Source organism: Macaca thibetana, chromosome 7 (assembly GCF_024542745.1).
Source record: "Macaca thibetana thibetana isolate TM-01 chromosome 7, ASM2454274v1, whole genome shotgun sequence".
In the NCBI taxonomy this organism is placed as follows: Eukaryota; Metazoa; Chordata; class Mammalia; order Primates; family Cercopithecidae; genus Macaca; species Macaca thibetana.
The window spans coordinates 125,439,409-125,466,158 of record NC_065584.1 but is presented as its reverse complement, the minus strand read 5'-3'; the positions used below and the strand labels follow the sequence as shown (position 1 = coordinate 125,466,158).

At 41.2% G+C, this 26,750-nt stretch overlaps 1 protein-coding gene across 2 annotated transcripts in view; it reads left to right on the top strand.

Moving 5' to 3' along the window:
- Positions 1-26,750, top strand: part of INO80 (INO80 complex ATPase subunit) — a 137,815-nt gene that overhangs the window by 83,011 nt on the left and 28,054 nt on the right. For both annotated transcript variants that reach the window (XM_050799374.1, XM_050799375.1), the window contains 3 exons: positions 5,115-5,255; positions 11,679-11,904; positions 16,572-16,699. In XM_050799374.1, coding sequence (XP_050655331.1) covers positions 5,115-5,255; positions 11,679-11,904; positions 16,572-16,699 — 495 coding nt within the window. The remainder of the gene's footprint in view (positions 1-5,114; positions 5,256-11,678; positions 11,905-16,571; positions 16,700-26,750) is intronic.

Below are 26,750 nucleotides of genomic sequence, written 5' to 3'. Positions count from 1 at the left end.
ACCTCATGATCCGCCCTCCTCGGCCACCGAGTGCTGGGATTACAGGCATGAGCCACCACGCCCGGTTGAACGTTTTGTATACTCTACAGCTCTAGTGAGTCAAGCGACTTATAAAAATTGGGGACATTTCAGATTTTGCAATTTAAAATACACAAAGGTTCTAAATATAGAGTTGTTTTGAAAAGAGTGGCATGTGTTAAGTTTTAAACACTATTCTGTATTAAATCCTTAGAGTTTTTTTGACAGGCTATTGATGAAGATTCACCCAAACAGGAAGTTTTCAAAAACTCTTCCACTAAATGTTAATTTTCAGCTATAGTATCTGTATCTATCATCATTTCCTAAGATCGTAAGTGCTACAGATGCCCCTTATGGAAAACTCTGGGAAACTATTGTGTTTGTCTGCATTAATTTTCCCCCTTTTTGTTTGGATGCTTAAAGTATCCATGAAAGTAGAATCAGTGTAATCTAAGAGCTGATTTATCGACACTACTATTTCATTTAAAGTGAAACTTTTTTCTCTGTATCTAAATTTGACATGTTCTTTAAGAAAAGATGTAGAAAGCTAATTTTGAGTAATGGAGACCTAAATTTTTAACATAAGCATTTTTAATTTTAAACAAAACATGTAGCACAAAGCATGGCCTTTTATTAAATGAGTAAGTCTAGGTCTGAGGGAAAAACATCTGTGTGTTTTCTGTGCTGTGCTGTGGCAAGGAGTATGCAGCTGTGGAGCCTGTCATCCTGGCCTGCTTATTTTCACTTGAGACTTGTGTGTGGTGCGAAAAGAGTCTTTAGAAAAGCCTAACTTCACTACTGTGTGCATATTATAGTCTTGGCGGCAAGACGCACACAGCTGCCAGTGCTTCCAGGGTAATGAGACATTCAAGAGCATGAGAAAGGGACAAAAGAATAGCAAGAGCTGTGACCATGTGAAAACCAAGTCAGATTCCCCATAGTATGGCATTCTTCCTCCCTCCCTCCCTTCTTCCGTCCTTCCTTCCCCTTCCTTCCTTCCCCTTCCTCCCCTCCCTCTCTCCTTCCCTCCCTCCTTCCCTCTCTCTTTTCCTTCCCCTCCTTTCCTTCTTTCTTTCTCCCTCTTCCCTTCTCTATGTCTTTTCTTCTTTCTTTCATGGCTAAGTTAGATTAAAGAAGTAATGAACAAACTTTCTTTTCTATCCACAATATTGCTTAAGGTATTCTTTGTATTCTTCCATGTCAGGCATACATTTTTCATTATCTAGCAATGTCTAGCAGTTCATGTTGCTACGTGAAGGGAAATTGGATAGTGTGTTGGTACCAAGGTTCACATATACTAAACCAGATTTGATGGAACTAATGTTAAGAGAAAAGAATCTAGAAAAGTATATATTGGGTAAAACATTCTAGGAGTAGTCAGGGTTTCTCTAAAGCTGAGGCTATATGTTGAGCATTTTGAACATTGTTACTACTTTTTAAAACCTGGAATCAGAAAGCTATACATCACCTTGACTTAGCAACTTCAATGAGAATACTGTTTTAACCCAGCTCATAAAAAATAAGTGAATGAGCCGGGTGCAGTGGCTCACGCCTGTAATTCCAGCACTTTGAGAGGCCAAGGTGGACAGATCATGAGGTCAGGAGTTTGAGACCATCTTGGCCAACATGGTGAAACCCTGTCTCTACTAAAAATACAAAAATTAGCCAGGTGTGGTGGCACACACCTGTAATCCCAGCTACTCAGTAGGCTAAGGCAGGAGAATTACTTGAACCGTGGAGGCGGAGGTTGCAGTGAGATAAGATCACGCCACTGCAGTCCATTCTGGGCTACAGAGCGAGACTCAGTCTCCAAAAAAAATGAAATAAAATAAGTGAATGTTGGCCGGGCATGGTGGCTCATGCCTATAATCCCAGCACTTTGGGAGGCTGAGGAGAGGGGATCACTTGTGGCCAGGAGTTTGAGACCAGCCTGACCAACATGGCGAAACCCCATCGCTACTAAGAATACAAAAATTAAAGGCATGGTGGTGCACACCTGTAGGCCCAGCTACTCAGGAGGCTGAGGTAGGAGATTGCTTGAACCTGGGAAGGCGGAGGTTGCAGTGAGCTGAGATCGTGCCACTGCATTCCAGCCTGGTTGACAGAGAGAGGCTCTGTCCCAAAAATAAAAATAAATGAATGTGTTCTAATTTGGGAATGACCACCCTTGGGAATAGAATGTTGCTAGTCAGACTTTTTCCAGAAAGGTGATAACAAATAATGTGCTTTGTTAAAAGAACTCCCTGTGGTGAGTTGTATTCTTTTCTTACTAATAACTACAGTGCTGAAGAGAAGATAATTGGAGGAAATGTTCATTCTTTTATTTTCTACCTTTATATTATTGGAACAAAGTAAGAAACAGGTTTCTGTTGAATTTTGCCATTTTAGAGTACTCAAAATGAAGATGATTTCATGTGATCCCTGACAGAGACATTATTTAGTTGCTGGTCTGCAGAAGTTAGTAAGAATTCAGAAGTCTTTAGGTCAGCTACTGCTGCTACCTCAGCCATCTGCCCAGGAATGGTCTGATTGACAGTGGATGTCCCAACTGGCAGCCCTGGACTACTACTTAGCTGGCCGTAATGAGCAAGTTGCTAGACTTGCCATCTCTCCAACCTAATGAGGGAGCAAGATGGGCTATTGCTGATGTCACTTTCAGGAAACAAACAAAACACATGGCTACATCTTTTTACCGTTTTCCTCCTAGTTATTCAATATTAGAAGAACAGTCTGACACCTAGCCTACTAATCTTTGTAATGATCCTCATGTTAGACATTCAGGTGATAATGGGCATAACCATGTAGAGAGATAATGAACTTCAATGGAGATGCTACCCAAAATCAAGATGGGAACATAGATGTTATTAAAAGACTGTCAGAAGGTTAAAATTCTTCTTTGGGTAATGACAGGGACCTCAACATTTAGAGAAAAGGCCAAACATATCATAGCTACATGGGCCTAGCAGTATGTCAAATGTTATAAACATTTCTGTAGTCTGTTTTTGTTTTTTTGTTTTTTTGTTTTTTTTGAGACGGAGTCTCGCTGTGTTGCCCAGGCTGGGGTGCAGTGGCGCGATCTCGGCTCACTGCAAGCTCCGCCTCCTGGGTTCACGCCATTCTCCTGCCTCAGCCTCCCGAGTAGCTGGGACTACAGGCGCCCGCTACCACGCCCGGCTAGTTTTTTGTATTTTTAGTAGAGACGGGGTTTCACCATGTTAACCAGGGACGGTCTCGATCTCCTGACCTCGTGATTCACCCGCCTCGGCCTCCCAAAGTGCTGGGATTACAGGCTTGAGCCACCGCGCCCGGCCACTTCTGTAGTCTGTAGTTAGAAACCACCTAAAGACAGCCAAGCTATCCTGGAAAATAGCTATAGTCTTCAAATTGTTTGTGACAGTTATTTAGAAGATGCTGATTGGTTCATGGAAACAGGTAACAATGCATATGTCATACTAGACAACTTGAGATCACTCCTTTCAAACTGTGAGCCTTAAGAGATTTCCTTACAGAGATTTAAGCCCTGTGGAAAATAAAGCTGTATAAGTGGAAGAGCAGGATATGAGCTGAACATATTGTCCTCAGAGTGATTTGGTACTGGTATTACAACTATTCTCTTACGGAGGATCCAGGTTGCTGTTCTGATCTTGGAATTTGTATTCTTGACCTTATAACAATGTATAAATTAGACTGCCTTGTATGTTATCTTCATCTACATGGTTATTTTGGTCATCAACCTGCCTTACTGAGATATCAGTAAAACAAATAAGAATGCAGATCCAAAGATAAAATGTATAACATACTGAAGAAGGAATTTCTGCATCTCTGATATAGAACACCATGTCCCACTGAGGACTTATTTGTATGTGAACATTTCATACATAAAATCTTTCATATGACTAGCTGTAACCTGACGCTTTAACATGAGTTATGAAGTCTGTTAAAATCCTTTTTTTTTTTTTTTTTTTTTTTGAGACGGGATTTCACTCTTTCACCCAGCTGGAGTGCAATGGCATGATCTCGGCTCACTGCAGCCTCCACCTCCTGGGTTCAAACAGTTCTCCTGCCTCAGCCTCCTGAGTAGCTGGGATTATAGGCACCTGCCACCACGCTGGCTAATTTCTGTATTTTTAGTAGAGATAGGGTTTCACCATGTTGGCCAGGCTAGTCTCAAACTCCTGACCTCAGGTGATCCACCTAAAGGGGATCCTGGCCTAAAATACATTTTTGATAGAGCAACATAAGTTGACAATAAATATATTTTAAATGGTTGTCAGAGGCACTAAAGAGATACGATTTCCTGTCATTGACCACTTGTATTGATTACTCTGAATAAATTAATAAGAAAACAAATGATGCTAAACTGCCTTAAAGAAAAATTTAGAAGGAAATTGCCAGGTGCAGTGGCTCACGCCTATAATCCCAGCACTTTGGGAGGTCGAGGCGGGTGGATCACCCGAGGTCAGGAGTTCAAGACCAGCCTGGCCAACATGGTGAAACCCCGTCTGTACCAAAAATGCAAAAATTTGCCAGGTGTGGTGATGAATGCCTGTAGTCCCAGCTACTTGGGAGGCTGAGGCTTGAGAATAGCTTGAAGCTGGGAGGTGGAGGTTACAGTGAGCTGAGATCAGCCACTGTGCTCCAGCCTGAGTGACAGAGCAAGACTCTGTCTCAAAAAACAAAAAAAAGAGAAAAATTTAGAAGGAAATTGTGTTGGTCATCATTGTTTTCAACACAAGACATGAGTTTGCATCCACAGTACAACAGATGAACCAAACTTCCCCTGACATTCCCGTACAAGTGTTCTGTCTAATGAAGTTTTGCTGTGCCTGTTTTTGATTAACAATATCTCTTCCAGAAAAAGGTAGACTTATAAATGACAGTTGTTTAAGGTGTATTAATAAAACCACATTTTGAAATTAACATAGGCTTCAACTGTATTATATACTTGGATCTAATTAGTGGTTGTTTATTAGAATTAATAGTATTTCAGGGAAGAAAGCTCTTAAAGTTAGATGTTTAATATGTGACTTTTTTTTTCATTTTGCTTACATTAAACATAATTATAATTGGCACTCATTTGCATTTTTATTTTGCAGTCTCTTGTTTTCAGCAGCCACTGTAAAGCAGTGAGTGGCTACTCAGACCAGGTCGTCCATCAGCGGAGATCAGCTGCTTCCTCTCTGCGTCGCTGCCTGCTCACTGAGCTGCCATCTTTTTTGTGTGTGGCCAGTCCACGAGTAAGTGCTCCAGGAGGGAAGAGATTAAATAGATGGTAATAGGAGAAATAAACCAGTTTTTAAGGGATTTATTTCTTAAAAAGAATTGTTTTAAACTATTTGGACTTTAAGAAACATATAAATTCTAGTATTTTAAAAGGTGGGCATTTGTGGTTCTGGCTTTCCCCAGACAACACTTATACTCACTTTCATTTGTTGATTTAAGAGTAGTTTATGGTAGATAGCTTCTTTTTATTTAGTCAGGGGCTCTAAACTATGGTGGGAATAAGCCATCTGTCAGGTAGAATATATATCACGCAACAGCAGGGTCAGGGGCGAGGGAGCCATTTGTCACCTGTGTTGAGGTTTTTGAGGGTTTTCATGGGAGGGGGTCAGATTGGTAAGGATGGGGGGAGATTTGATCTGATCATATCACCTCAGTACAGTCTCCAAATAACAAAAGGAAACATAACACTTCAGCGTCAAGAACCTTCTCAGTGTTGTGTTTTCTTGCTTTCTGAAGCAGCCTCGCTTGGACTATCATTCACATGTCTGTTCCATCTGAAAAGTGACTGTTGTATCTTCTTTGCTATTCACCTTTTATCCACTGTTATTTGCAGATTAGGGTTAGTTTCTATTGTGGTTTCAACTTTGAGCAGTTGTCTGCATCCTTCCTAATACCCTGTTTATCAAAATAGAGCACTCTTACCGTTGCTGACACGCATTGCTGCAAAGGCTTTAATTGGCACATTGGGGTTGTTTACTTTGCCTACATCTTCCATCCTCTTTTTTATCCCTGTTGATCAGAGCCAGACGAAAGATCTACGAAGAAGGGAAATAATCCAGCTGTGGCCACGTTCTGTGGTTAGAGCCAAGAATGAATTTCTGTCTTCCCAGTTTGTTTCTTTTTGCTCCAAGAGGCAACTTTCAGTTAGCCAGGAAGCTCTAAGAGGTTGACATTTCTTACCCTTCTATGTTTTTCTCTTGTTTATCCACTCATCTTAACAAGTGTACTGTTTTTACAGTTTTTTTTTTTTTTTTTTAAATGTTTTTGAGGCAGGGTCACGCTGTGTCACCCAGCCTAGAGTGAAGTGGCATGATTTCAGCTCATTGCAACCTCGACCCCCTGGGCTCAAGTGATCCTCCCACCTCAGCCTCCCAAGTAGCTGGGACTACAGGTGCACACCACCACTCCTGGCTACTTTTAAAATCTTTCGTAAAGAAGAGGTTTTGTCATGTCGCCCAGGCTGTTCTCGAACTCCTGAGTTTAAGCGATCTGCCTGCCTTGACCTCCCAAAGTACTGGGATCACAGGTGTGAGCCACCGTGCCCGGCCTATTTTCACAGTTCTATTCAAAGAAGAAGGAGCCTTTTCTATCTTCCTTGTTAATATTTTTCTACCATTATTTTTTATCAGCTTGCGTTCTTTATTTAGTTTATCAAAAGACAGAATCTGCCAGGGGACCCCTAGAAAGATGAATCCTGTTGACTCCTGCCTGCCTAGATTTCTCTCTGCTGCTCCTGTGCTATATGAGTTTAATAACCCTTGTCACGATCAACTTTGTTTGGTTTATACTGGTTATCCAGAAAGCATTTGGGTTTTGTACATACCCAACATGTTCTTCCAAAGTATTCTTGGTCTTAGAAGCTTAAGTTGATGCAGGGAAATGCACTTTTTCTAGGAAGCATTTAAAGCCAAGTGCTTCCATAGAAGGCAGTCTTCGGTCTTTCATGGTTGTATGGTTGGTCTTGTTCTCTTAGTATGATAGGTGTATATACCAAGAGACCTAATAAGAGGAAGTTTAGATTTCTGAGAGAGGCACATCAAGTCTTTTTTAACTTCTCTTGTTCCCAGTGTTTTGTTTTTTGTTTTTTGGTTGTTGGTTTTTTGTTGGTTTTTTGAGATGGAGCCTTACTCTGTCACCCTGGCTGGAGTGCAGTGACACAATTTTGGTTGAATGCAGCCTTCGCCTCCGAGGTTCAAGCAATTCTCGTGCCTCAGCCCCCCAAGTAGCTGGAATTACAGGCGCATGCCATCACACCCAGCTAATTTTTGTACTTTTAATAGAGACAGGGTTTCACCTTGTTGGCCAGGCTGAGCTCAAACTCCTGACCTCATGTGATCCCCCTGCCTAAGCCTCCCAAAGTGCTAGGATTACAGGCCTGAGCCACTGCGCCCAGCCTGTTTCCAGTGTGTAAGGAGCCAATAAAGATGAACTATCTTGGCCTGTAATTGTATTTATTTGTTTACCTGAAAGTTCTTCATTTGTTACCAGTTGAATCTCCCCAAATATCTATAGCCCACCACTCTCAAGAACAGCCCCACTCTCTCACACATGCATGTCCCATCTGTACTACTTCAGTATTGTTTTTAGAGGAGCCAGAAATCCCAGCTACCATGCCTGCTGCTGCTGTTTCTCTCAAGAAAAGTAAATGTAGCTTGAGGAAAACTCTTAATTACTGTGAACATGTGTTGGCAAGCAGGGAGCAGGAGAAAGCTTTTATCGTTTGGCTGAAAGGCTGCTCCTTTCCCACTTGGCCCCTCCCATGTTTGTAGAGTTTCTTTACATAGCTAAACCTGAAAATGGGAGTAATTACACCATGATTAGGAGGACAGGAAGAAGAGTTTAGGTATCTCTGAATATTTCATACACAGATATACAACTTTTACCTTTCAGATCAGTCCTAGGGATTCAAATCAGTGAATAAGGCAAAATGTCATGAGATACCCTAATTATCTTATATTGACTTCTAACCTATCTGTATTGGGGGGAGAGAAACTGAAGTCCTTTGAAGCCAACCCTGGCCTTGAATTAGGCAAATTAATTTCTCTGACACATGCTATGAAAACTTCAGGGTCAGTTCAGGAAGAATTGTGCCACTATGGAAGGAATTATAGGAGTTGTTTTATCATTAGCTGAGGAATTAATTCTGCAGGGTTAATAAATTAAGGCCCTAGGAATTCTTACCAACATACTGCAGCGCTTGGAGCGGTTACGCTTCCTTCACCTAGAGCAGGAACATACATGTCCTCAGGAAGGACGCGCTGAACGCTTAAGGAGGCAGCCCCTGAAGGTACTGTAGTTTCAGAAGTTAATGAAGCAAGAAAGGGGTTAGCTTCTGTAGGACAAGAGGGAGTATACATTTTTTGTGGGGAGGGAAGAATGGTACGTCATGCTTCATCTTCCCTTCTTCTGATCAAATCAGAAGGTCACTTGGGGTTAGCAGAATAGGGGGAGGCTGTCTGGGATACAGCTGACTTAGAAAGCAGGATTTATTCTAAGTAGATTGTACATTTTTGCCCTCATTTGGACCTCTTAAGTACATTGCTTACATACTTACAACATGACATTGTATGATTCTGCATATATTAATATCTTGATCCTGGGCTCCTGGCCAAAGAAGCCTGTCAAAACATGGAAAAATATTTCACTAAGAACAGTGTCTTATAAAACCTCTCAGCCTTCAATCCTGGACTTGGAAGGGTATCATCAAACTGTAAATTGAAAAATAGATGAAAGTTTATAAGTGGAAAAAGTTGTTTTGTTTTTAAACTATAAGAGTGCCTAGAAATGAATCCCAGGCAGAAAAACCATTCTTCTTGTGTGTCTGTTCTTTCATGCTGAGATTCTGGCTTTTGGCTTTTCATCTCGAGAATATGAGCACAGAATCTTTATGTAAAAAAATTTTTTTTAATCAAAACGGTTATCTGTGAATATAAAATTGGTCTGTATGAGTCTTTTTTTTTTTTTTTTTCCCGAGACAGAGTCTCGCTGTGTCACGCAGGCTGGAGTGCAGTGGCGCAATCTCATCTCACTGCTGCAACCTCCACCTGTTGGATTCAAGTGATTCTATCACCTCAGCCTCCCGAGTAGCTGCAATTATAAGCAGGCACTACCATGCCCGGCTAATTTTTGTATTTTTAGTAGAGGCAGGTTTCACCATGTTGGCCAGGCCGGTCTCGAACTCCTGACCTCAGGTGATTCACCCACCTCGGCCTCCCAAAGTGCTGGGATTACAGGTGTGAGCCACCGTGCCCGGCGGTGTGAGTCTTACTAGAGAAGACTAAATATGCTTTACTCATCTAAGAGTATGCATGCTGTTCAAGATACATAGAACTGGTCATATTTCTGTAGTGTACACTATTACTTTTTAAACTTTTTATAGAGGTATAGCTGCTATTAATTTTGCAGGTCTGCAACACATCCTACAGGGGAGATGTCTGCTCTGACCCAGAATCTGCTGGGATATTGCCATGTCAAGTCATAGAAGGGAAAGAGACCCAATTTTCATCCATCTGCTTTGTATTCCCATATTTATTTGCTTTCATTTGGTCCATATTTATTTGCCCATGCTCATTTATTCATGGGGAAAAATGAATAAGTTGGAAGCAAGAAAACAAGCTCCTATTTTTACCTTTTTTTTTTTTTTTTTTTTTTTTTTTTTTTGAGACAGTCTCTCACCCTATCGCCCAGGCTGGAGTACAGTGGCACAGTCTTGGCTCATTGCAACATCTGCCTCCTAGGTTCAAGCCATTCTTGTGCCTCAGTCTCCCAACTATCTGGGATTACAGGTGCACGCCACCATGCCAGGCTAATTTTTGTATTTTTTGTAGAGATAGGGTTTTGCCATGTTGGCCAGGGTAGTCTCGAACTCCTGACCTTAAGCGATCTGCCACCTCAACCTTCCAAAGTGCTGGGATTACAGGTGTGAGCCACCACGCCCAGCCAAAAACAAGTTCCTTCTGGAGAGGATAAAGGTGTTACGAGTTTCTGATACTGTTTGGATAAACTATTTTTGTTGTGAACTGGTTTTGGAACTCCAGGCCCAGTTTGCTGTGACCCTCTGTAGTTTTGCATCTGGACTATAGATGGCACTGCTCCCTAGCAAACTCAGTTCTTCTTCATCTGCAAGCCAGAGTATTCTCTGGTTATTGGTAAACGATGCTCTTTCTGTCACATTGGTACCCTCCAGAGGCACCTGCAGCCCCATGGTCAGCTGTTTATATGCCTCAAGGCAGTATTTCTCAAGGTTCAGCTTGGGATGCTGGGGTGCTTGTCAAAAACATAGATCTGTTGGCCCCTCCTTCAGTTCTTCTGTATTGAAATCTACACTTTTGATCCGCTTCAAAGGAGGTCCTTATGCATACCAAAACTTGACAGCCATTTCCCTAAAGCTTGATCAACATGAAAATAGAAAAGTTAATAGCAAGATCAAGTTCCCTTGGTGCCTAACTTCCATGAAATAATAGAACTACCTAACTAGATACAGCCATTGTTTTATGTTCTGATCTCTCCTATGCTGTGGCCCTTGCTTCTCATACCCTGTTTCTCCCCATGTCTTAGTCTAGCTCTAGAGTTCTTCTGAGCAATTCTGCGTATGCAGATTGAGTATCTCATCCAAAAATCCCAAACCCAAAATGCTCCAATGAGCATTTCCTTGGTGCATCATGTAGGCACTCAAAGTTTTAGATTTTGGAGCATTTTGGGTTTTAGATTTTCAGATTAGGGATATTCAACCTGAAATGGGCTTTGAGCATTTTTGTCAGCGTGGGCTTGACGGATAATCACAGCCTCCACATTTTAACAAAAGCTAGCCTTGTCATCTTCAACAAGTTCCTTACCAATTGACTTCACAGGTATCCAAATACTGCCTGTTAGAGTAAGAATAAACCCAGATAGCCAAAGAAGGATAAAATCTGTATTTCTGAATTGGCGGGAGCCCTCTACTCCATTGAGTGAGCAGCAGCTGAGTATTGTTTGGTTACACCTTGTATTGAGATAAGAATTTGTGTATAGCCTTTGGCCAAGCCAGGAAACGAATCTGCTACTCTCTGGCAATTGCTTCCCTACTCAGTTCCCTGCCCTCCCCACTCCCCCTTCTCCAGTTTACCGCCTGAAAGAAAGTTTCTCTTTCATTAGGTTTGTCAGTCAGCAACCTGGTCAGGGAAGAGGAGAAAGCTGTCGATAAATTTGGGAGCTTTGCCACAAAAGCATTAAAGATGACTTCAAATATGCCAGGCCAATATTCTTTAGTTTTTAAATGATGTCTGACCAGCTGCAGCTCCCTTTCTGTCATCACCATCATGCGTATGGCTAAGAGAACTTTGCCAAGAACAGTATCTAGCAGTGAAGGAGGTGGGAAAATGATCAGATATATATGCATGTAATAGAGTTATTGTTGACTGGTGTCCTGGTTTATCTGCAAACTCCAGCTGTCTTTGGATCTTTAGTTTGTTTGCAGGTTTCATGTTATAAGAGGTTGGCTTTTTATCTGAAAAAGTTCACTAAGTCATTAGGGACAGCTTAGTGTGCCAGAATAGGTATTTAAAACCACTAGTCTAAGAACTATCCACATTAGTCTGATTTCAAAGTTGAGGTTCCCAAAAGGCATAGTGTGTATAGACAATGTGAAAGAGCCATTTCATGTGAATCTTTAACTGCAGGTTACCGCAGTACCATTGGATTCTTACTGCAATGACCGAAGTGCAGAATATGAAAGGCGAGTTCTAAAGGAAGGAGGGAGTCTGGCAGCCAAGCAGTGTTTGTTGAATGGGGCCCCTGAACTAGCTGCAGACTGGCTAAATCGACGATCACAGTTCTTCCCAGAGCCAGCTGGAGGTCTGTGGAGCATCAGGCCTCAGAATGGCTGGTCTTTCATCAGGATTCCAGGTGAGTTCTCAGTTCTCTTGGAATATGTTCCTCGCTTTGGCAAGGGGAGAACCAGGGTTCTCTCCATGTGGTCCTTTCAGATATTTGGAGTTTACTGTTCTTGAGGTTTCTACTTCCTTTTTTGCCCTTAGTAGTTTATAGGTAAGAACATTAGTAATTTATGATGAGTGGAGAGAGAAATATTTTTAGATTTCTGCTTAAATACACTCCTTTGACATGCTTACAGCTGAGAAAGAAATGCCACTCTTAAAAGGTAGAAATAAACTTAGTAGGATAGGCTGTAGGTCGAATGAGTACGGTTGTCTTGTGCCATTGCCAGTGGAATGAATGAGAATGTCGTCACTCACAGAAAGCCTAGTTTAAATAGCATAAACAGTGTTCTACATGAAGCACTAGAGATATGAATGATAACAAGAGAAAAACAGTGCATTCTATGCCAAAATACTAGCGGATTCCCAGATCCCCTAGGGTCAAAGTCGAGGGTTGAAAGGAAACTAGGTTTTCATCTTTGCTTTAGTGAGACTACTTTTAAGGAAACTGAACACAGAGAATTCATAGGCTCACGTTCTTTGCTTACACCTGTAGGCAAACTGGAGTGGTAGCTTGGAGCTATAGTGTTAGTTTTGGTTGTCCAGATTCTCTGACATTTTGACTATATTCTGGTTTTGTTTGTTTGTTTGTTTGTTTTGAGACGGAGTCTTACTCTGTCGCCCAGGCTGGAATGATCTCGGCTCACTGCAAGCCCTGCCTCAACCTCCCAAGTAGCTGGGACTACAGGCACCCACCACCATGCCCGGCTAATTTTTTGTATTTTTAGTAGAGACAGGGTTTCACCATGTCAGCCAGGATGGTCTTGATCTCCTGACCTTGTGATCTGCCTGCCTCGGCCTCCCAAAGTGCTGGGATTACAGGCGTGAACCACGCACCTGGCCGACTATATCCCTTTTACTGGCATGTAATGGAAATAAACTAGAGCTAAGCATTGAACAGAGGTCTTCTTCTGTCTCTAAGAGATAACTGGATTCCAGTGTGCAAGGCCTGGTTTTTCCATTTTATTTTGTCAAGTGTCAAGGGGTTTGCACCAGCCTGTTAGTAGCTTGGAAGTGCTTTGAGAACTCCAAGATGTCTTTCTGAGTATCTGAAAGCAGTATTACACATGGCCTTGTAACTGACTTAAAGCACATGAAAGCAGTGAGTGGAAATAATATTGTTTGAAAATCAGGGGGGCAACCTAAGTGTAAAGCAAGCTGATAAGGAAACCACAGAATCCCAGGCAAGAGATGAGCACCGTTATTGAAAGAAGCAAGATAGCACCTTACTTCTTTTTTCTCCCTTCTTCATTCTGGCTCCTAAGTTCCCATTATAGGAGTAGATGGCTTATTGCTGGCGTTGTGGGAATCTCTTGTGGCTTTTCCTGTTCTTTGAAAGAAAAATGGACCTTGTTTAAATAGCAGGAAGCGTCTGAGTTCTTTTTGCATCGATAAAAAGCACCAGCCTCACTGGCTGTTTACTGTGAGAACCAACCAGCTCCTCACCCCATTGTGCTCTGTAGACTAGCTGGGACAGGGCGGGGGTTGGGGGTGTCTCACTGGAACCCTTATTTCATCTCTTTCCTTTATACTTTTATATTTTCTCTTTCCCTGAGAAGGGTTGCTTCCATATTCCTTGAGAGACTAACCAAAATCTTCAGGGTTTCACACCTTTTCTTCTCCATGTTTCACCAGAAAGATGTACAATCCCTTCAAAAAGTCCCCTTTCCTGGGAAAAAGGAGATGTTATTTAATCTTCTGCCCTAACTTTACTGCCATAGGATACATTCTTTTTATCGCTGAACAGGATTTTACACTGTGGATGGTAAAAACCTATATCTAAATGAAAGTGCTATAAGATTATACCATAGGATTGTAGGAAAGTTTGTAAGAGAGTATGATAGGTTTGTTCATTTCAACATTTTTTAAGCTCCTGTTTTATTTATTTTTAGCACCCAAGGATCCAGAAAGCTCCTGTTTTAAAGAAGGGGTTGGACACAGGTTTGACTTAGCAGAATCAGCTGAATTTCTAGAGAATTGTGTTCCTTATGTCTCTGTATCCTGCTTAACAACAGGTGGAGCTCTTGTCCAGTGCAACTTAAGTGACTTCTTAAAACTTGGCTAACAAATGCCAGCCCCAGAAGTCACTCTAGTGTGTTCAGAGAAAGAAACCTGTTTTTCCTGCATATCTTATTTCCTCCATTTAGCATGCTTACCAGCAAATCAGAGATAGTGTTCATTGCTTAAGTGTTTTAAGGCTGTTGCTGAAGTGTTTCTTCTTAGTCCTTTTCCTTCAGGGCAGTACAAAGAAATCCAGTCCATCCACTTCTCCCTTCCCCACCTACACAGTAACTAGATAACAAGCTGACAGCAGGTACCACTTCATGCTTCCTTTAGTCGTAGCAGAGTTCTGTCTTTATAAGTATATGCACATCTTCATTTCTGAGCTTTTCTAATCCTAGGAACAGTTCATTCTGATTAGTAAAGTAAAGTAGATGTGGGAAGCAGGACTGTTTGAAAACCATTGAATCATGATTTAGTTTCTCAAAATTCAGACGTAAAACAAATTTGTATATGCATTAACATTTGTGCTGAGAGAGTATATCTAAATGGAGAAAGAAGATAAGCAGGCTACAGAAATCTTAGGAACTTAGCTTTGTCACTCTCAAGGGCTGAAAAATATATTGTCTTTTTTTTTTCACCTTGTGCTTTTAATGAGAACAGAGAGAAGTATAATATCTAAAGCTGATTGGTAGCTCTGTGGTGAATGTTTAGGAGCTATCAAAATTGAGAGACCTCAGGGAATTCAGTTACTGGAGAAGGGTAATTGTGGTAAGAATAAAACCTTAAAAGTTGTTATGAAAGCTTTGCTGCCGCTCAGACTTGGAATTTATACAGTACTCCTTGTCTGGTGCCAGGGAGAGGGCTTAGCAGTCAGTTCTGTCCCAGCTGCCGTCATTTGATTGTGTTGGTAAGGAGACCAACAAAAAGAAGAGCATTTCAATAATCTAAACAGGACCAAACAAAGAGACTGAACAAAGGTGTGTGCCACAGTGTCAGGGAGGGGATGGTGGAAGGAGACATGGCCTGGCAGCATTCCGAAGGTGGGAAATGGCAGGCTGCAGTGCAGAGGGAGTAAACAGCCAGGACCTGTGGCTTTGTAGCAAAATCAGAGTGGCCAATGATTTGTTATGGTGCTGTCAGCATATCCGTTCTTATTCTTTGTATACAATAATTGTGCATTTGGCAAATTGTGGCAAGAACAGAGAATGACTGTTGAGAACTTTTGGATTGCTGTCAACAGTCAGACTCTCATTCTGAAGAAATGCCATAGGTTCAAACCCAGAAACTGAGGAGGTACTTTGTGTTTTTCTTAACAGTTTTTCTCTTTTAAGTGTTAGTTGTCTACATAATATCTCTGTCCTTTCTCCCTTTTTGTGTCCTATGGCCACTTCCACATATACTCTTACCCAACCCCTTAAGCCTATACTCTTCCCCTCTTAATAGCAGCAATTGTTCAGGGCATGTTTATGGACCAGTCTGCAAACAGGAAACTCTACTTCCTGAATATGATGGGAGCTAAATGATACTAACTGAATAAGATGAAAATTTGTGAGTTAAGTGTTCTTTAAAGATCTGTTGCTAAAATGCTTTTCTTGTGAGAAGAGGAAGGAGAGCGCACAAGTTAGTGAGCGAGAGGAGCTTCATTGCGGAGAAACTCAAAGTCAGTCTTTCTGAAAAGACCTGCTGTCTTTATTGAATTAACATACAACTAGGGTTAATGACATTTACCTGCCAACCGATTTGCAGTCCTCCCAGAGAGCTAGTTTTGGGTTTTAAAAAAAAAAAAAAGGTAGGGGGCTGGGTACCATGGCTCAGCACTTTAGGAGGCCAAGGCGGGAGCATCCCTTGAGCCCAGGAGTTCAAGACCAACCTAGGCAATATGGCAATACCCTGCTTCTACAAAAAACAAAGACAAAATTAACTGGGTGTAATAGCTCACCTGTAGTCCAAGCTGCTCAGGAGGCTGAGATGGGAGGATCACTTGAGCCCAAGAGGTCAAGGCTGCAATGAGCTGTTATCGTGCCACTGCATTCCAGCCTGGGTGAAGAGTGGGACCCTGTCTTGAAAAAGGGGAAAAAAAGAGAGAGGTTATAAATCTCTTTGTTTGCTGTTCTCCAAAGGCAGGTAGGATACATTCTCAGTGCTTTCGAGATGTAGACAGTCACAGAACTAGCAGAAACAGATATCTAGAGATAGGATGAACAAAGGAAAAACAAAATTTTCAGGTCACTTAACAGCAGATTGATGTAGATGTCACCCATAGGTGTCAGTGTATACCTGGTGTCCTCTGAGTAAGGATGTGGAGCAGGGATGCTTTTAAGTGCCTTAAGAGCACATGTCTGATTGAGAGTCATCAGGGAATTTACACTTCCCCCTTTTGGGATATCTTTTCCCAGGGCACTCTTGGAGTCATGATCTTTTCAGGGCTTTGCATTCTCCCTTTAGAGCACTTTTCTGATCTATGATGACAAGCATCTTGGTTATAGTGTTTGTGGTTGCATACAGCTTTGCATTGAGTGATTTTGTCACTTCAATTAAATACAGTTCCCCCCCACCCCCTTTTCTTCTCCCCAGGCAAGGAGAGCCTCATCACTGACAGTGGAAAGCTGTATGCCCTTGATGTCCTGCTGACTCGGCTCAAGTCTCAAGGGCATAGGGTCCTTATCTACTCCCAGATGACCAGGATGATAGACCTGCTGGAGGTAGGAGAAGGAATCTTGGGGACCTAGGATACCTTGACATTTAATTTGTAGTAATCAGATGTCCATGACTAATGTTAGTCCTGCTTAATGGGAACCCCAAAACTCCCTTTTTTCTTTTTTCTTTTTCCTCTTTTTTTTGAGACATAGTCTCACTCTGTCACCCAGGCTGGAGGGCAGGTTACACGATCTCAGCTCTGCAACCTCTGCCTTTCGGGTTCAAGCAGTTCTTCTGCTCCAGTCTCCCGAGTAACTGGGATTACAGGTGTGCACCACCACACCCCACTTTTTTTTTCTTTTTTTTTTGTATTTTTAATAGAGATGGTGTTTCGCCATGTTAGCTGGGCTGGTCTTGAACTCCTGCCCTCAAGTGATCCACCCACCTCAGCCTCTCAAAGTGTTGGGATTACAGGCGTAAGCCACCACACCCAGCCCCCAAAACTCCTTATTTTGATTTTATAATCTATAAAGGGAGCAGAGTTAGATCCTGGCATGGGGAGTATGTGAAGGACTTGCGCCCCCTTCCCTATACCAGTGAAATAGAACACCCCTTACATCTTTCTTTTACTAAGGAAGACATTTCTTAATTTTAAAGTAGGTCACAGCGTAGGAATCTAAAATTATGTATGGAAAACAAGATTTAGGATTAGTTCTCTGTGTAAAAAAGCAGAGAACAGCTATTCAACCTGAGTTAATGTAGTGATTCTCAACTTGACTACTTACTGCAATTACCTGAGAAGCTTTTAAAAAATGTGGATGTCTAGTCCCATTCCTAGAGATTCTTTCTTACTACGTTTGAAATGAGGTCTGGGCATCAGGATATTTAAAAGGTCCTGGGGTGATTCTAATATGCAACCAGGCTTGACAGCTACTAAGTTAGTGGAAAAGATATAACTGTGCAAAGCAGCTTTTGTTTCTTTAATTGCTTCTTTGTTGAGGTTTTTCTCTTTCTTGTCTGAGTGGTGACTTATTTTTTAAGGGACAGGAGGTCACAGACCATGAAACAGGAGAGTGAAAATGAGAACAGATAATCACAAACTGGTAGAATAAGTCTTTATATAAATAAAGTTTGAGAGGCAAAAGCACCTGGTTGTCAGAAGTACATGAATATTCTCGTGTTTTTATATATGTAAGGCTTCATACCCTCGCCCTGTTACACCAGGGAATAGTAATAAGTAAGTGGAAATTGTACTGTTGTTATCATTACCTAGGAATAAAGCAATAGGGACCGTATCAGTAGAGAAGGAATGAAGGCTAGCCTTAAGGAGGGTTTTTAGGCTTTTTGGAAGCCAGGATTGGCTTGTTGAATTTTGCAATGAATTTATCTGAAATCAGTGGGAGGTTTCTTTTAATAATCTGGTAACTTCTTTTAGCCAGAGACATAAATGATTTTTGGGGTCAGTTTCAGCACCAAGTCTTAGGTTTCATAGCCCCTTGAATGATGTTGACAGGCTAAACTCTCTGGTTTGTATTATGAGTAGGCCACTTATTCCTAAATGATGACAGTGCCTATGAGTGAATGTAAGTCACCATAAGAGAGGTGATTAAGCTGTTGCGTTTGATGTATATGTTAACTATGTTAAATGTCCTAACAGCAGTAATCCAAAATAGAAGGACCGCCTGCATGTCTAGTGTTCCGTTCAAACATGCTCCCAACAGCCAAAACAACATGAGTAACTTTTCCTGCAGTGGGGCTCTTTTTAGGTAAAGTGCACTTTCCTTGTCCTCAAGAGGCAGGGAAAGTATAGCTAAAGTAGTGATCTTCAGCTGCTAACAATTAAAGAAAAAGCAGTATGCTAAGGATACTAGTAAGGGACATAATGGTATTTCTTTTCCAAGACTGTTGTATTACATGTTGATTCATATTAAAGGGAAGTTCCAAGGGAATGTGAATGAGCAATCAAAAAATAAACTAGCTTTGATAAGTAAAGGTGAGTGTAGGTGGTTTAAGTTTGATACAGCCTCTATTTTAGTCCTTCCCTCGGTGTATTGCACACTTCTAGGTTCTCATTAAATATTACAGAGTATGGTAAGTTCGTTCAGGATAAGTGCTGTAAATTCTACCCACCAGGATCACTTCCTCTCTATCTGTAATCCAACAGTTATTTTTGGGTTGTGGACCTAGTGAGTAGGTTTTGCAAATAAGCAGCTTGAGAGCCTCTCTAAACATAGATGTATTTCTAAGGGGAATTCCAAATTAGGGAAATGCAAATTCAAAGCCTGAATTTCACAACTGCTGACATTCCTTAGCCATATGTATAACATGCATCTTGGATGCTGAAACTAGAAAATGTTGCAACTATTTGTATGTTTTAAAAGCTAAAATGAAACTCTTGTCTGGTTTCCTTAATACTACACTAGTGGTTCTTCATTTATTTTCTTAAAGTTATTCATTTTTAATTTATTTTAATATTATCCACTCAAATGAACCACATTCTGTATTCCAGGAGATTAGTACTGAAATAGAATTTAATTTATGAGCACAGAATTACAGTGCCCACAGTGTTTACCGTATATCTAATCATTGATTGAAATATAAACATATTGTGCATCTTGAGATAGTGCAGCACTAGGCCTGCATTTCTTAATCTTTGAAAGAGTGTTTTTCAGTCACTTTCATAATAGAAACTCTGAGTACTAACATTCATTAAAGCCATGTTTCAGCATTAAAGCATGACCTGGCACGTGGTCTTGCACTAGGACCTTCTGAATAGATGCTGTCCATTGAGTGTTCTTGACCTTAAGAAAAAACACAAACTTAAGTCTCAAAATGTTGGTTGTTTTGTTATTTCAGGATTTTCCTTTTTCTCTTGAAATCGTATACCCTCTTCAAAGAGAGAAAGAAATGCTTCCAATAGAGTAAGAGTTAGAAACTCACACTGCGGGTATCAAAGCTCTGTGTTGCTGTGGAGTATGTCAGCAGCTCTCTTTCATCCAACAGGCTTTTTGGGGTTTTGTTGTTGTTGTTATGTGCCTTAGCCATGCCTGTCTGTCTCTCTGTTTCTGGGGCTTGGCAGAACTAGAAGACATTAAGAATTCACATACTTCTCTATGGCCAGGTTTCCATTCTGTGAGAAATACTAGTTTTGGACATTACTATTTGCACAGTATTTTTTAAAGTCATTGATCGCTTCCTTTTTTCCTTGGGTAAAAATCTGGCTTTAAATTTCTTGTGTGTATATCAGATCTTCTTCCAAATAGAATATATTCAGAAATGTTGTATTATTTCATATGGCATCTAAATAGTAGTATTTCCAGATAGGGGATTTTTAAAAGGAGAGTGCTTTTGCTGTAACAAATGGGCACTAAGAAAAACCAAAATAGTGAAGAGAAGACTGCTTAATTTCCAGGGCCAGGAGTTTTTAGTTTGCCACTGGCAGAAGTCAAGGACATAAATAGGTGAGGGAATCATAGATCAATAAATGTCATTATGAGTTTATTTTATATTTACTGAACCACCAATAGGATCTTTTTTGTTGTTTTGTTGTTATTGTTGTTTTGTTTTAGACGGAGTCTCGCTCTGTCACCCAGGCTGGAGTGCAGTGGTGAGATCTCGGCTCACTGCAACCTCCACCTGCTGGGTTCAAGCAGTTCTTCCTCAGCCTCTGGAACAGCTGGAATTACAGGCACGCATCACCATGCCTGGCTAATTTTTGTATTTTTGTAGAGATGGGGTTTCGCTATGTTGGCCAGGCTGGTCTCGAACTCCTGACCTTAAGTAATCCTCCCATCTTGGCCTCCCAAAGTGTTGGGATTACAGGCGTGAGCCACGGCACCTGGCCACCTATAGGATCTTGGCTGTTGGGCATACTAGGGGAACACATGATCCCTGTGCATTTGGGATGGTGGTATCCAGCTGGATGTCAGGCAGAACTTTTCCTGCCACCACCAGTTTTACCATGGTTAGGGACTATTCTCTGTATTCTAGTAGCAAAGAACTTTTAACTTACTACAAATGACTTATCTCTGGGTCTTCTCTTTTGAGTTTCATTCCTGTTGCATCAAGCAACTGAGTTTGTAGTTTAAGGAAATAAGCCACTTGATACTTTCCTATGCAATAAAGAGTACTTGGAAAGAGTTAATCATTTTTTGCTATATGTAGTGTAATTGTTAAATACTGAAATCCAGACAAATCTTGAACTGTACCAATATGTGATAATAGTGCAATATAGAATTAAATCCAGGTAATCCATACATAATGACATTTGAGACCCTGAGTTGTGTAACTTGCTCAGTCAGCTATCCAAGTGCAGTTGCTCACTGGGGGAAGATTTATCCTGAGTAGACATTCTGTCATTTATGAGTTGGCCTCTCTTAGAAATGCAGGTTACCTTTGGAAGCTGTGATTCTGAAGATACTGTAAAGCTGGGTATTCTGAAAAAGCCCCATGGAATGAAAAGCAAATTGGGTTGGCACATCTGATATCTTAAGTTGCCTGCTTGGCCTTCTTCCAAGTGTACTCTACTTCCTTTCAAAAAAAAGAAAAAGAAAGAAAATTGGGGCTACTGTTTTTTTTTTGTTGTTTTTTTTTTTTTTTTTTTTTTTTTTGAGACGGAGTCTCGCTCTGTCGCCCAGGCTGGAGTGCAGTGGCGCGATCTCGGCTCACTGCAAGCTCCGCCTCCCGGGTTCACGCCATTCTCCTGCCTCAGCCTCCCGAGTAGCTGTGACTACAGGCGCCCACAACCGCGCCCGGCTTTTTTTTTTTTTTTTTGTATTTTTAGTAGAGACGGGGTTTCACCGTGGTCTCGATCTCCTGACCTTGTGATCCGCCCGCCTCGGCCTCCCAAAGTGCTGGGATTACAGGCGTGAGCCACCGCGCCCGGCTGGGGCTACTGTTAACTAGAGTTCTTATTAGGTCTTAGGAATTATAGAAGAAAAATTGTCAGCTTACAGCCATGCTGTGTATAGTCTTTTTAATTCTTTTTTTCCTCCATGCTACCTTTGAGCAAAGCATTAATGCTAGGCAGATGCAAATATTAGTTAAACATGGTGTTTGACTTTAAGGAATGTATCTAGTGGAGGAGACATATACATATACAAGTAACTGTCAGTGAACCCTGATACTAATGTCAAAATGTGTGAATAGAGCTGAGGATAGCAAGAAGGATACGTTTATTTCTAACTGAGTCACTCTTAAGGAAGGCATCACAAAGACAGTGACATCTGAACTTAAGAACAAATAGAATTTCAACCATCAGGGAGAAAGGAATTTGAGACTAAGGAAGCCAGATGTAAAAAGAGAGATGGAAAGGTACAAGAGTAGTCCACTGTGACTGGAACATATGGCATAGAAGAAAGGGAGATAACAGGAGTAGGTTGAAGTCAGATTATTTTGGGCCCATGATTGCCTTTTGCTTGTCTTGCTCCAAAGGGCTCTGTATTAGATAAGAGAATTATGGTTGTCAACTTAACTCGCTTGGTTCAATTTACTTGGACTGCAGAAAAATTGTAATAGAGAGAGTAGCCTTTTTGCTAATTATATACCCCAAAGATGGAAAACAGCATGTCCAAGAAAATAAAATTACATCACATCTGCAGGTTTGTGGACCATACTGAGTCCTTTCCCAAAATTGTTTTATCAAAATGAAATCTGGTTAAAATGAAATCAGAGCCAGCTTTGGAATTGAAGTTTCAGAATGAAAGGTTGGTAATAGGATATATAAAACATTTGCCTTTATTTTTTCAGGTGTCTGATTATCCTTTCTTTATGATGGTGTTGGATCAGATTATGGATAGGATATATTAAAAACCATAGGGTTAATGGGGCTCCCTTTTATTTCATGTTAGTAGTGCTGATCATCCCTTCCATCTGAGAAATAGTAGGAGGGTTAAGCCAAGGACTCGGGAACCAATCTGCTTGAGTTTCAATCCTAGGTCTGCCACCGACTGCCTGTGTCACATGAGGGACCTTAACATCTGTAAAATAGGAGGGACAATAATAAACCTACCCTTAATATACACCCATGAAAATTAAAAATCTAAAAAAAAAAAAGTAAGAAGGAGGTGATTGGAAGCTGTTGCAGAGCAGATCATGAAGATTTTGATCGTGATCTCTGATCCTGGGGGAAAAAATTAAAAGAGAAATTTAAAAATATATTAAATAGCACCTACCTTAAAGGTTGCCATAATGATTAGATGAACATAACCAGGTAAAATAGAATAGTGACTGGCAGTTAGTGAATGCTCAGTAAAACTATCTTGCGTTATGCTGGCAGCTCTGTTTGCATGCCACTGATGTGGCATGTGGATGTGATCCAAAGTCCTACCTTTTAATCAGTGGCATGCAAACAGAGCATTGTCTTCCCAACTTGTATAGTAAAACAGTGGTTTTCAAACTGATGAGATGTGTTAGAGGACCGGTAGATATTAAGCAGAGATGGCCACTCTTTATCAGTCAGGATAGCAATGCTTTTATCTATTATCTATATTAGAGGGGTTCCATATAAGAGTTTGCTTGAAGAAAGTGTTCCAATGCTTTAAAAACAGTGTATGTTTGGCCAGGCACCGTGGCTTACACCTGTAATCCTAGCACTTTGGAAGGCCAAGGGAGGAGGATCACTTGAACCCAGGAGTTCAAGACCAGCCTGGACAACATAGCAAGACCCCCATCTCTATAAAAATTTTAAATTTAAATTAAAAAATTAGCTGGGCATAATAGTGCATGCCTGTAGTTCCAGCTACTTGGGAGGCTGAGGTGAGAGGATCACTTGAGCCCAGGAGGTCGAGGCTGCAGTGATCCAAGAAAACTATACTTCAGCCTGTGCAATAGAGCAAGACCCTGCCTCAAAAACAAAACAAAACCAAAAAAACTGCATTTGTCTACCATAGTGCTTCTCAAAATTAATGCTTTCGAATCAAATGTTATTAAAATGCACATTTTAATGGTGTGCTGGACATCGTGGCTGACGCCTGTAATCCCAGCACTGTGGGAAGCCAAGGTGGATGTATCACCTGAGTTCAGGAGTTTGAGATCAGCCCTGCCAACATGGTGAAACCCCATCTCCACTGAAAATACAAACTTAGCCAGGCATGGTGGCGCATGCCTATAATCCAGCTACCTGGGAGGCTGAGGCACAAGAATCACTTAAACCCCGGAAGTGGAAGTTGCAGTGAGCCAAGATCACGCCATTGCACTCCAGCCTGGGCAACAGAGCAAGACTGCATCTCAAAAAAATAAAAATAAAATGCAGATTACGACTTACTGGGTAAGAGGTGTGTCCCTCAATTCTGCATTTCTAACAGACCTCAGGTGGTACAAGTGCTGCCCATCTAAGGGCCATGCTGAATGGCAAGGTTCAAAGGGAAACTGCCCTGCATTCCCTTTCTAGTGGTTGTTCTCAGCTGCCAATATAGGCTATCAGAATAATCTTTGAAGTTTTTTCCAGCTACAGCTTTACTGATGTATGCTTGATAAATAAAAATTGTATATATTTGAGGTAGATCATGTGATATTGTCTCTCTTAGAAGGTTTCACATATATGATACAATATTATTAACTGTAGTCACCATAATGGTTAGATCTCCAGGATTTTTTTGATTTTGCATAACTAAATCTTTGTACCCTTTGACCAACATCTCCCCATTTCCCCTAGCCCCTGGCAACCCCCCTTCTACTCTCTACTTTTATGAGTTTAACTTTTTAAGCTTGCACATATAAGTTGAACCATGCAGTACTTGTCTTTTCCATGTCTGGCGTATTTCATTTAACATAATCAGGTTTACTCATGTTGATTTCCTTCTTTTTAAGGCTGAATAATATTCCAGTATATATTTATATATATACACCACATTTTCTTTATCCATTCACCTGTTTTGTTTGTTTTGAGACAGTCACCCTGTTGCCCAGGCTGCAGTGCTGTGGCATGATCTTGGCTCACTGCAGCCTCAAACTCCCTGGGCTCGGGTGATCTTCCCATCTCAGCCTCCTGAGTAGCTGGTACTACAGGCACATACCAGCACACCCAGCTAATTTTTGTATTTTCAGTAGAGATGGGGTTTCGCCATGTTGGCCAGGCTGGTCTTGAACTCGTGACTTCAAGTAATCCACCTGCCTCGACCTTCCGAAGTGCTGGGATTACAGGCGTAAGCCACTTCCCCCGGCCAACCACCACACCTGGCCCCAATCTTTGTCTTTTAGGTGTTTTCCTATAGTATGAGGATGTAGATGTTGCTGTATTCAGACTTTTAACAGATCTTTTCATGTCCATTTTCTTGTTTTCTGTTTTTTTAAGCTATTTACTGAAATAGACTCTAAATTTACCAAAGCCTGAAATCCCACTGCTCATCTTAGTTCAGGAGCTAAGACTTGAAGCTGTGGAAGGGAATAATTCACTTCTGTTGCCTCAGTAACAGGTTCTCTATAATCAGGGTTGGTTTGATTATGGTCTAGGAATAATATCCCTGGGGTTGTGCTGGCCTTGATATATAAATATATAAACAGCATCATTTACTAGAAGATTAATTCATCAGTGCTTTTATGTGGCTAGAAGTTCAGTTTAAAAGGCAAAAAAGATGCAGTGGCTCACGCCTGTAATCCCAACACTTTGGGAGGCCAAGGCAGGCAAATCACCTGAGGTTAGGAGTTTGAGACCAGCCAGGCCAGCATGGTGAAACCCCGTCTCTACTAAAAATAGAAAAATTAGCCAGGTGTGGTGACGGTTGCCTGTAATCCCAGCTGTTCAGGAGGCTGAGGCAGGACAATCGCTTGAGGAGACTGCAGTGAGCCACGATTGCGCCACTGCACTCCAGCCTAGGTGACAAGAGCAAGACTGTGTCTCAAAAAAAAAAAAGGCAATATGTAACAAACCTGCACGTTGTGCACATGTACCCTAGAACTTAAAGTATAATAATAAATAAATAAATAAATAAGGCTAAAATTATAATCTGTGTTATGGGTGACTGTAAACTATCTTGGTATTGTCTAGTTATTTTGTTGTTCTGATTGCAACATTCTGTGATTGGATTAAGCTGCAAAAGGTATAGCAAGCCTCTAAGGACCGTCATCTTGCTATCATTTTATACCTTCTTTCCTGAAGTCCTTTTTATCCAAAACACCCCCTACCCTTCTGCCATTAGCTCAGTCCTACAATGTAGCAATGCCAGCAAGTGTGAACTTGAAGCTCACTTTGAGTATTTTATGCTCCTCTTTGATTATCACAGCTCTTAAGGAACCACTTCGAGACAGAAAGAAATAGCAAAAAATTAAATTAAAATTAAACCAAACATAAAACACAATGAAGATGCGTATGTCAGTGAGCTTGTCTACTTTGTTGACCAGCTTTGCTTCACATGTACCCTAGCCAGAGACCTCTGCCAAGTTCTTGGCACTCACTCCATCTAAGAATAGGCTGTCACATACGCTGCACCAGATATACCAAACTACACCAACCTTGTGTGCTAAAATGCCCCACCAAGTATAAGAGTTACATATGAAAATATAGCAATGTAAGAACATTTGATCACAGAAAACTAATTAACACAAACATTTCCCAAATGTAGAAATGATTAGTCTTTTTCAATAGAAAAGTTATTTTAGAACCAAAGTAACTATTTTATGCTGTTTCTTATAAATAGGCCGCTGTGTTGAGTTTTTGATACCAGTTCTTCTACAAGTGGACTTTTTGTAGTGTAATCAGAGATAACAAAAGAGGAAATAAATGTTCATTTGGACATAACTATAAGAAGAATTGCAACTTTTTTTTTTTTTTTTTTTTTTGAGACGGAGCCTCGCTCGGTCGCCCAGGCTGGAGTGCAGTGGCCGGATCTCAGCTCACTGCAAGCTCCGCCTCCCAGGTTTACGCCATTCTCCTGCCTCAGCCTCCCGAATAGCTGGGACTACAGGCGCCCGCCACCTCGCCCGGCTAGTTTTTTGTATTTTTTAGTAGAGACGGGGTTTGACCGTGTTAGCCAGGATGGTCTCGATCTCCTGACCTCGTGATCCGCCCATCTTGGCCTCCCAAAGTGCTGGGATTACAGGCTTGAGCCACCGCGCCCGGCCAAGAATTGCAACTTCTAAGAATGGAGAGGCAGTCTCTCCATTGTATCTTTTGACGTC